This window comes from Sinohyriopsis cumingii, chromosome 11, assembly GCF_028554795.1.
Source record: "Sinohyriopsis cumingii isolate HCF-2022 chromosome 11, ASM2855479v2, whole genome shotgun sequence".
In the NCBI taxonomy this organism is placed as follows: Eukaryota; Metazoa; Mollusca; class Bivalvia; order Unionida; family Unionidae; genus Sinohyriopsis; species Sinohyriopsis cumingii.
The window spans coordinates 93,939,621-93,951,799 of NC_142971.1; the positions used below are offsets into that span (position 1 = coordinate 93,939,621).

At 33.5% G+C, this 12,179-nt stretch overlaps 1 protein-coding gene across 1 annotated transcript in view; it reads left to right on the top strand.

Moving 5' to 3' along the window:
- Positions 1 to 2,770: 2,770 nt before the first annotated feature.
- The window catches only part of LOC149789023 (haloacid dehalogenase-like hydrolase domain-containing 5), a 44,350-nt gene continuing 34,941 nt past the window's right edge, over positions 2,771 to 12,179 (top strand). Inside the window, exons 1-5 of the mRNA XM_089975185.1 lie at positions 2,771 to 2,928; positions 7,377 to 7,589; positions 7,922 to 8,125; positions 10,489 to 10,525; positions 11,242 to 11,416. Coding sequence (XP_089831311.1) covers positions 2,803 to 2,928; positions 7,377 to 7,589; positions 7,922 to 8,125; positions 10,489 to 10,525; positions 11,242 to 11,416 — 755 coding nt within the window. The 5' untranslated portion in view covers positions 2,771 to 2,802. The remainder of the gene's footprint in view (positions 2,929 to 7,376; positions 7,590 to 7,921; positions 8,126 to 10,488; positions 10,526 to 11,241; positions 11,417 to 12,179) is intronic.

The window sequence follows — 12,179 nt, forward strand, 5'->3', positions numbered from 1 at the left end:
ACTGGTATGATGGTCATTCTCGATTAAACTAAAATCATTGTTTTCAGAAATGGGAGGTATGTCAAGCAAAAGGGAGGTTTGGTTTTTCAAAGAAAGACGTACTGAGTGTGTACCTTACTTGAAGTATATGGGTCTATTTTTGCCTCAAAGTTGGTTTGGACAAAAGCAAAGTAGACACAAGCGGTTCAGGCAAAGAGAGCAACTTCAATGATTTTGAATTATCAAAAACGATTTGGCTAGTTTAGTGATGATTGTGCTTTTCAAAGTTTTGATTCAGTGATAAGACAAAGTACTTCCTATGAGTCAGAACGTTTGGGTTGTGAATTTAGTAGAGATATTGAAATTGTACAATACAACTTTTGTAAACAGCTTTTAGGTGTTACTAAAGCTATCAATAATGCAATTGTGATGGGTAAGTGCGGAACCTTGTATTTTTGCGAGGTATTAAATACAACTGAAGGTAGTAACAATGCCTTGAACTCTCGATCCAACCAATGCTATTTAATGTTGAAAAGATAAGATGAAAGCAACCGTGTCACCTGGGCTATCAAAATTAAAGACATGTCATTTCGCTTCGGTTTTACGTTTGTCTGATTAAATGAATATGTTGGAAACAACAACAACAAAAAAAAAAACAATTTTTTTCTCTCTCACTATTTTTGCAAAGAATTAATGATTCGGCTTTTCAAAGCTGTCAATGTGATATTAACAAATTACATTAATGCTCGTATTAGCTGAATTAGAATGAGAAAATATCTCTCATTTGGATTATCGTATTTTATGTAAGAAGTTTGTTGCTGAATTTAGGTGCTCAGCGCATATGCTGACTTTAGAGACAGGTAGGCATAGTACAATTGAGAGAAATAATATGTAGTTTGAATTATGCCAGAAAGATAATGCTTATTTGGTAGAAGATGAATTCCATTGTGTCTGTGTTTGTATTGCAATTCATTGTAATCTTCTAAGCTTCGATTTTGACGCAAGTTTGATATATAATAAAAATATCATTTTCTTTTCCTACCTTACTACCGGATATATTTCATCTTGTGGTACCAAAAACTATATATACATATAGTTTTTGGTACCACGTTATGAAATATATCCGGTATTAACGTTGAAAAAGAATTCTGGACTATATCATTTAATTTTCTTTATAATTTGATTTATAATTTATAATTACTTCTAAAAATATTCTAAACATAATTACATTCATTAAATATCAGGCAATTTGTGTTTATTTATTTTGGCTCACAAAGTACTCGTTTTGTTGTTGTGATATATCAACACTATTCCAAGCTATTGGTACATGTTATTGGCAGTGAGAGTGATGGTTTAGAAATCTTGGCTTGTGGATGTCTCTTTTTCTTGGGTTTAACTGAAGAAGTCGGATAGATTTGTCTCAGATGATGTAAGTCCGCCTGAATAGCTTGTAGCATACACAACATTTTTTTTTTACTCCCTTCCTTGTGTCCTTTACAATTCAAACCTTCCCTTCGTACTTCTTCTTGCTTTCTCCTTGTTCTCTTCGTGCTATTGTTCACGAAATACTTCTGCTTCTTTGTGTAGTTGGATATGAGAGTTGAAAGATTTGCCAAATCCACTAGTTCAGAACAACATTTATTGAAATCAATGAAGGACTTGGATAGTGTTATATATATATTTAATTTGTATTTGTTAGGGTTTTTTCTCCATGTTTAAAGATATGGATAATTATACTTTAGACTTGACCTTGTCCAAAACCAAGCTCATTGTGTACCCGACCTGTAACGTGTATTTTGTAAACAAGCAATACATAATTAATGCTTCTCTGTGAGTATGGATTAAATATTAGGATCATTATCAATAGAAGTAAATATGTTTATATTGATCTTAGTCTAGGACATTGGAATTCCCACATGATAAACCTAGTCTAACTGATGTTTTCCGTGTTCTTTATTATGATTTTAGTAACAGACCTTATCTTGGTGACAACTTTAAATATTCTAGAAATGAACGCTTGACCCTCATCCTGGTTCTACTTTTGTGTCTTAACTTCTTAGATAATGCTGTTTACTTGAGAAATTATTCATTCCTGCATTTAACATCTGGGGCAGAATCGATCTTATTGCTGTGTTTAGTGTTTCATGTGGCTGGAATTATTTATTCTAAAGAATATTCACTGGAAATACAATGTACTCATCTATTAAATTCGTGGACTGGAACAATTATTTGGAATTATCGTGATTTCAGACAAAAAATTGGATAATATTATTGTAATACATCAAAAGACCCGTAGCACATCACCAGACTCCAGGCCATTGGCACATTAGCATGTTCGAGACAATAGGCACGTCAACACATTCAATATTGGAACTTATTCGAAATACCACTAGAATTCAGTAGGAACTTTATACATTTGGACTTGTGATTAATCTTTTCGGACTACTTGGAATAATTCGTATTACTGAAAGTTATTTTTAATTTTCATTTTGTATTCGAGGGAAATAACATATTTGTTGAATTTTCCACAACCTTTAGGTTTTCGCTCTTTTCTGTTACTTGGTTTAAGACTATAAAGGACAAACTTCTTTCCGTGAAAGAGAAAATGTTTTATTTCATTTCTTATTTTATTACGAGACTTGTTGAAAATCTCGACGTTAATGTAATAATAGCGATGTATGTTCAGTGTGGCGAGTGTAAATAAGCTTATACATGTGTACGACAAACATAGATTAGATCATCCATTGACGTATGTAATGATGTTATTTGATTGGTTAGTTCTGGACACGCCTTCGTGCAAGGCCAAGGACGCCAACTAAGAAAATGGCGACTACAGGCACTTTGATCAAGTCCAGTTCACGTACACACTTTAAACGATCTCTGTCGCAACTGTTTTCTTCTCATAATTGGAGTTTTAACACATTACAAAGGAAAGGTATTCATGGAAAGGTAAAGTAATTTCGTTTTAATTTACAATTCAATTAAAAATTCATCGACTACAGGAAATTCGACCTTCACCTTCAAAATTCGAAAGCACTTTTAACAGTAGTAGTCTTTTACAATAATCAGCTGATTTGTGTCAGTGAACGTCAGAATAATCTTATCGAGCTGTGTTCAATAAAATCATAATGCAATAGTATTTTTTTGCAAAAACAAGCAAAGAAACAAACTGATCTAGATGATACCTTTCCTTGCAACAAGAGCTCATTCTATTTCATGCAGTTAGTCCTACGACATTTTCCATTGTTCAGGATAGATTTTTGATAATATTCATCGACTTTCTTACATGCTACTCCAGTCTGTTATAAGATACACACATTTACTTTTTAAGTGGTTTCCATATGCTTTTGTGAATTAAGTGAGTTTTGTTTAAAGTAAACTTGGAAATATCTAAGACAACTCTTCTTTTTAAATGGTTATCTGGGAAGAATGTTTACATTTGGATACAGAGATGACATAAAACGCTGATATAGCAATTTGGACATTGCTGTTTGGCAAATTTAGTTGCGGTTCTTGTACCTGTATGATCCTTGTATTTGGGTAATACACTCATCGCCCATGTATATAATGGCATAAAATTAGTTCTTTAGAAAACTGTACAAGTAAACATTAGTTAGAAGCATGGAATTCTATGTATCAGTCAGACGCCATGAAACGTGTAAAACAAAGACCTCAAACACTGTTCCAGTATCCAATAGCAGCATCCATTACAACAGATCAATGTGTTCTTCCCAGTCCATGAGTTTAATATATTTAAACAATCACATGGAATTAAACTTGTGTATTTTCATCATATAAAACACACGGAACATCAGAGTTTGTTCTGGTTGCAGTTTTATATTGACCAAATCTGCCATAATAGAAATAGATGAAGGTTAAGTCGTTACTTAAAATGAACATTTTTGCACATTTTGAATATATTTACAAAGTTCTTACATCTTATGTAAATTTATTTGCATACAATTTGTAAATATTTAGTTATATCAGAAGCCCTATTAATTTGATTTCTAATATTGTTTATGCATGATGTTTTCACATTAAAAATTTGAAAACTGTATTTTTGTGGTAAAAGATTTCTTTTTACTAAAGTATGAACAATTTACAATGGATTGTGAAAATAAAAATAAAAATGACAGAAAGAACCCTGTTTAATGTTTAAAAAAATTATGTAAATGATGCACTCCAGGGATGGTCCTGGCGTTTAAAAAGCTGTCGCAAAAAAAATCGCCAACCTCAATATTTTGTCGCCAATTTTCAAAAAGTGTCGCCAAAACAAGTAGTGTACATTTTTCCAAGTGTTAATTTAGTCTATTAATGTAACAGGCAATGAAAATTACAAAAGATGGGTTAGTTAATACTTTAAGCATTAACAAAATGTTACAAAGTGTTACATGAAGATCCGTCGCGATTTTAGGGCTGCCCACTTGTTGAATGCAGTTTCAAAGTCTAATTTTTCACATCTGTACATGCTGATTCTCATTAAATTCTCGAGAGATGAGATGCAGAGCTTATTTCTGATGTCAGTTTTTATGAGGTTCATCAGAAGTCGGTCAGTTGTAGGTATAGTGCGGTAGCATGATTGACTGTATCGCAGCATACAGTCCTCAGCCCAGATGTCAGCATAAGCAGATTATGATGTAACAATGCACTGTAAAGATGGGGTTGTCAATAAGAACAAAGGATCGTTTGTGTAACAGATTGATTCCAATGCATTGCTTAGTCAAGTTTGTGGCTTCCTTTCATTCTGCCTTTTAATTTATCCAGTCCAAATCCATGATTGTATGTACAAATTAAATAACCAAAAAGTATGTCGCCAAAAAAATCGCCAGATGGGATATTTTTGTCGCCAATAAGGAAAAAAAATCGCAATTTGCAACATTGGCGAAGCCCAGGACGATCCCTGCACTCACATCCCACCATTTTTTATCATTAACCAGTTCTTGTCTTGGATCCAAAATGGGCAGATTTTGACATTTAAATTACTTGTGTATTTTCTTTGTTTTAGCTTGTGATGAATTGGGCAATACAAGATAAATAAGGGGAGTAATGCCAACAAAAACATCTTTATGGTCAGCCAATCATTCCTGTTTTTGTTGTTGACCCTAGCACTTTTTTTCCCTGGGATAAATTTTTCAAAAAATTTAAATTCCCGAATATGATTTGTGCATCTAATTTATTTGGTTTTGCCCAGTACTCGGAGTTCATAGTGCAGTACATTATAAAGTATAAAATGTTTTATTTTTTGTTTTGAAAACATACATATCCTAATTTTAAAACTAGTTCAGTAGGAAACACCCATCTTTTTGGGCCTTAATAAAAGACTTATTTCACTACTTGTACATCTCATGAATGACTTAAAATTTGTATGCATATAAGAAAATTGTGTGAAGCTAATACATTTATTTGAAGGATAATATCAGCTGAACATTATTTTGAGATTAGCCAGTTTGTACATATTTGTACAGCTATATATGTACTTTGCAATCTCATTTCTAGATCAGTGGTACAGCTTGAAATACTTATCACTTCTATGATAATTATGTATAAAATGTAAAAGGTAATACACTCATTGATATAAAATGAATCCCACAGATGAACGTTATAGGTACATTGTCATGAAAGTGTGATTTATAAGTTTGCAATCTTCGCTAGCCAAGGTTCCGATAACCTTATTGTAATCCTGTTCTGGTCAATTGCCACCATTTTTTGCCTATGTACAATGCACCATGCTATTGGTTAGTTGGCATTACATACTAGGGAAGACAACACATGAAATCCAATAGATGTCGCTATGACATAGCACCGATATAGCTGTTCAATCTGTCCAGGTGTAGATATGGTTATCGGAACCTTGGCTAGTGAAGATGTCAGTTTGTCTGTTCCAGTTTATTGCTTTCCTTTTAATGGCAAGATACCTGCAAACAATTAGATTATTGCAGTAGTTTATTTTGAATAAAGAGGTTAAGAAAATTTGACATTTAAGGCCTACAAGAAAAATAGCTTATTTTCCATGACCTGACTTACTCTGTATTTTCCCTGCTGATAAAAGAGATTGTTCTAACCACAAACAATTTTTTAAACAAAATTAGTTAGACATTTTCAGAATGTTGTATCTAGTCTGGATTTAATTTCATTCATTGGCAACATTATTAGACATTTCTAAGATGCTTACCATATATATTTGCTTATAAGTTGAGTCCAACTCTAGACCCAGACTTGTCATCGCCTAATGTTCTGGTCTTCAGGCAAATAATGCTATGGCAGATCAGAATCTTTGTTGTTTGCAATTTGACTCGACTTGTAAGAGAGTATTTATGGTACTAATTTTCCCTGTATATTTGAGTGTTCTGGAAATACAGTGGCAGGTCAAAAAAGAGTAGCCACCTCGGTGAGAAAAGTTAATCTTATTTAGCAAAGTGTGACTTCAGATTGCCACTGCATGGATAAGAATTATACTGCACACTTGGTTTTATTCAGATACACTTAGTAGCATCTTCATTGTAGTTTGAAATTGTAAATTTATAGTAAGTTACATATGTACTCATTTAACCATCAAGTCAGTGTCAGTAAGATAAAAAACATATAATATTTTTATTACAAAAACAAACACCATGAAATTAGAAAAACATTAAAAAATATATAAAAAAACATGCTGACAATATTTCAGGTAGGAAACATTATTAGGTCTTTAAGTTTGTTCTTGCAGTCGAAATAAGTGAGTTTTTAGAGCCCTCTTGAATGAGATCACTGTGTCTTTGTGTCTAAGTTCAGTGGGCAATTCATTCCACGTTGCTGGGCCCTGGTATGCAAAAGAATGCTGTCCATATGACTTTGTTTTCATAGTGGGAATAATGAGTATACGATTGTCAGAAAAGGAGCGTAAGTATCTTGCTGGTGTGTACACATGGGTGAGATCAGATAGGTATGTTGGACTAGAGTCCGACAGTGAAACGTAGCACAGAGAACAAATTTTGTGTTTGATTCTGGATCAAATGGATAGCCAGTGTAGGGTACAGAGCAGCGGGGAGGTGTACTCTGATCGTGGTACTCTAAGTATGATCCGAGCAGCTGTATTTTGAAGTTTCTGGAGTAGATACTGAGATGAACCAGACAGAATTGAGTTACAATAGTCCAATCTTGAAAGTACTAATGAACACACAAGTGTTTTAGTGGCATCAACTGAAAGATATTTGCGAATTGAGCTGATGCGTCTCAGCTCAAGATATGCAGCCTTGGTGATATCAGCCCCTTAACTCAACATCAGTATCATGATGGGTGAGTGGCTGATTTATCGGCCTATATCCTACCCTGTCTTAATAGTATATCTACACCCTATCCAGTTCTAATGGTATCTAAGATCGTGCTTGCTTGTATCTATGTTATTTAACCTTTTTCAGACAGCTAGAAGTGATATAGATTTTGGTTTCCTATTTGACATTGACGGAGTGATATGTCGTGGCAAAACTGTCCTTCCATCTGCTAGAGAAGCATTCTGCAAACTAGTTGACATAAATGGAAACTTTCGTGTCCCAGTATTATTTGTGACCAATGCTGGAAATACACTACGACAAAGAAAGGCCCAACAGTTATCACAGCTTCTTGATATTAAGGTAAGAAGTATGGTGTTCCGACATAAATGATATTATATCAGCATAGATATAGATATACGAGTAGATGTCACAGTAGTATTCTCTGTTGTTTTTCTATTTTTCAAGGGGGGAGGGCAGTTGGTGTTGGCAGAAAGGCTACATTCCATATTACTGTATCTTTAAAATGCAAATTTTGATCCTCCACCCAACCCCCTCAGGCTTATACAGGCATGTAAATGCTTATTGTCATGTTTGCATCTTCACAGTCGGTCCATTATGGCATAATGTACCATTCTATCTGTAAGGATGTTTACAAAACAAATTCCAAAATTTTGTTTTATTTTTTTCCAAAGGTTCATGAGGACCAGGTTGTGATGTCACACAGTCCATTGAGGATGTTTAAACAGTTTCACGATAAGCATATCTTAGCATCAGGGCAAGGACCTATTCAAGAAATAGCACGAGCACTGGGTTTTACCAATGTTACTACTATAGATCAATTCAGACACCACTTTCCATCGTTAGACATGGTGGATCATAAGCGAAGAAAGTCAGCGGTAAGATACGTATGTAATCTGTCTAAATTACAGGGCAGAATCTAGAGTTTCCAGTATATTAACACTGGATTGCATACATGACAAGCAAACCTATAGACACCAGTAGTAGTGTTCACATTATCTACCAACACCCAGCTTAGAAATATTCTTTCACAAATGTAATATTGTAGACACCTACTTGAACAGGACTGTAATAAATTTTATCCTATATTGCTGCATTGATCTTGTTATATGTCTCATAATGAAATATCAGTGGGGGGATAATGATATCACCACAGTGGCAATGCCACTTTTGGAACTACTTTCTTTTTCCATATAGGAAGGATCTCTGCCCTTATGAAATTTTTTCAGACCAGTATTTCCATGGGCCTGTTTCATTTTGTTTCCATCTCTCTCTCTCTCTCTCTCTCTCTCTCTCTCTCTTATTAGAATGATTGGATCTTAAAATGTGTCAAAACCATTGACGTTCTAGTTTAACTTAATGTAATCAATCAGAATGCACCATAAAGAATGCTTAAAAAATGAATCCCAAAAAACAAAAAGGTGGCTTCAAGTATTAACTTTTTATAATTAGTTAAGACATGTATCATGGTCATTGAATGACCGGTTGCTGCTGATTATTCTGAGTCCTGTACCTTCATAACACCTGTTACATTTTAAGAAAATCTCTTGATTAAATATGGTAAAATAAATTGTTTAAGTAGCAATTTTAACTCTCACCACAATTTATGAAAAATTAAGCATTGATATGTATTGATTGCACATAAAATTAACGGGCAGTCGAAATTAGGATACATCATCTGTTATTGAAATAAACTGCAAGCTTGCCAACACAACAGTTTGGGTCTGAATGCAGAAATAAACAGAAATAGAAACCAAAAGCCCTACAGCTAAACTAACAATCATTAAAATCTGTTGCCTAATGATGTTACCCTTTGAAGCCTGTTGAACCATGGTGTCTTATGTTTCTGCAATAGTCTGTATCCACCCCAGTCATGTTTACTGTATGAATTTATGCAAGAAATGAGTTAATGAAAATAAATGCATCTTCAGTTTGCCATGAAAATAGTCATTTATTTGACAAAATACATATATTGAAGAATTATATGTAATGTACAATCTAAATTTGTAGAAAAAAAATTCCTGTCCTAAAATTAGTGGAAAATATCAGAACTCTTTTTTTTATTGACATAGTAATGCAGCTGTTAATTGCATTGACACAGAATGGAACAGCAAATCCATGCAAGTTGAAGGTTTTAGCCTTCAAAAATATAATGAAAGAAAATACACAATTTTTGTGTAGTTTTTAAGGAAATATTTCACTCATGAAGTGGAAACATTGTATTGCCACTTGTGGATTTGTCACAAATGCCCAGACAATATTTCCACTTCATCAGTGAAATATTACTTCTATCAATTCAAAAAACAGATATCTTAAGTGTATTTTTGAACTGGTGTCAGCTGCTTCCATACCTTATTAAAAGGCTGCAATTTTTACTTTTTTTTTTGTTTGTTTACAAAGACATAATCATTAAAACAGCAGAGATGGAACTGTTATGGATATATTTTTAAAAAATGTTATTGTTGGTTTCATGGGTCATTTAACATCTTTGGCTGGCTATATCATGCTTCCCAGGGCACACTAACACAGCTGACTTAGACTGGCCTGGGCATGACTTTACAAAACATGAAACTGGAATGTTGAAGAAAGAATGTTTTGTCTATTGTTGAGTTCTGTAAATTTTGTCTTATCCAGTTGGTTTTGATAGAGAGTCTGCAGCCTAGTACTAAAGAATATTTATTTTAATCATTGTGGTTTGTAAAGAAAGCACTTTTACATATGTAGATGTGCTAGTTCAGAAACAGCTATGAAAACAGCAGGTTGAAATACTATTACCTGAAACAGATGTAAACTGTGGCAAAAGAAAGAACAAAATTGGCAAGAAGTACTGTGCAGTATTACCGCACTTTTTAGAGACATGATTCTGCGTGCATTCTTTACAGACCTAGATGAGAAAAAAGGTCCATGCTTCAATAATCTGCAAAGAATTTTTTATAGAGGGTTGTTTTGCTTATTTTTGGTTTACATGCTAGTTATATGATTCATTCATTTAGTGTCAATCCCCCCCCATGAAATAAAATTCTATAACCATGGCATTATTTTTTAAGTGACTATTATAATTGGATAAATGAACATGAAGTCTGTTTTATGATAAATTACACAGAGTTAAGTGAATAGAATACAATGTAATTGGATAAATTATTTATGATAAATTACAAGAGTTGTGTTTCACATTTTTAGACTATTTTGATACAGTTTATTACAGATCACACTGAATCTCAGAGCACTTGATCTCTTTCAGCCATGTGGATTTGAAGAGTACTTTCCAAGAATTGAAGGTAAATAATGATAACATATGTAATAATCATCAACTATCAGTGCAGTAATTTTCATCACAGTTGTACTGATTTATGGATGAAGAGATGTTACTAGTCCTGTATGTTTGAGAATGTTTAGATAAGACATTGGAGCAGTGGATTAACATTACATGCTTGGAATGGAAAAGGAAGCTTATTAATAAAAGTCGCTTAAATAGGGCCCATACACAGTACGCTTTATGCCAATGTTTCATGGAGCATGTAGGAAAGCTTTGAGGCAACAGCTGAATAGTACTAGTTGTCTGACTGCCAGTGACAATTCAAACTTGAATTGGACAGTTTGTATTCAGCCTGTCTGATCACAGAAGTCGCTTGTAGGACTAAAGTGTTTATTCATTTATTAAGTTTCCAAGAGTTTTAAATGTCAAAAACAAGGAATTACTGTTAAAGAAAGCATCAGTTTAAAAGGTAACATTTAGTCCAAAACCCCAGTATAAACCCTCTATAACCACTTTCATTCTATGTTAAGTTTCTATGTACACATAAAATAAATTGTAATTCATGTACATACTTAAAAGGAATTTTTTTAAAACACAAAATATCTGTGTTAAAGTGGCATTTACAGTGCTATTGTTTTGAGAATGGTTGACCTATACAAAAAATGCCTGTGCTAAATTTGCTGAAATTTACCTGGTCATTGAAGAAATATAATCTTTTATTTTGGTTATAATTTTCAGCTGTTATTTTATTTGGAGAGCCAGTGAGGTGGGAGACAAATCTTCAGTTAATTATCGACTGTCTGTTGACAAATGGAAAGCCCAATGCAGCCTCTACAGAGATTCCATATCCTCACATCCCTGTTCTTGCCTGTAATATGGACCTACTATGGATGGCAGAGGCCTGTATACCTAGGTAACACCAAAGCAGTACTATAAATTCAGTGTTACTTCTCAGAACCAGCTTGTGTTGAGTATGCTGAAGTGATTGGAGATAGTATGAGATAGGGAATGACATTGAGATTAACAGTGTAAATATTGGTATGAGATAGGGAATGACATTGATTCAGAGAGACAAATTTAAGACAATCCGGATTTATGTATTGAATATTTGTTAAAAAAATCAAGTTATAAATAAGAATATGCAAATAAATGGAAATGCTTTTTATGTTCATATGTTTGATAAATAGAAATGGAAAGAAAAAAATTAAACAATAGGTCAAAAATATAATCCACAAGTCACTAGCATTCTTTTCTACATTGACATAGAAGTCCACATTACTCTCCTGTGTTACACCAGAAACATTGGCTACTATGTTCACTTGAAGTTAAATCTTTTACCACGAGTAGAAAGCAAAGATTCCATAACCTTTGTGAAGTCTAGAAGATGTCTGAGTAGGTGAGGTTCAGCTTACTAGCTGGGTCAACTCATTGACCTTATGGCATGATTATCTGTTTTGTCATATTAATGAGACTAAATTTTATTGAATAAATCCCAGTAAGTATATCCAGTCAAAGTGATTGTCAGATAAATCAATGCTTGATAAAAGCGAATAGACTATATGAACAGTTTCTTTGAAATGTCTTTCCTATAAATGTAATTTTGTCAAACATAGGCTAAAATCAGGTAATACAAAATATTCAGTAAAACACTGATTGCCTGGACCCATCAGGAGACA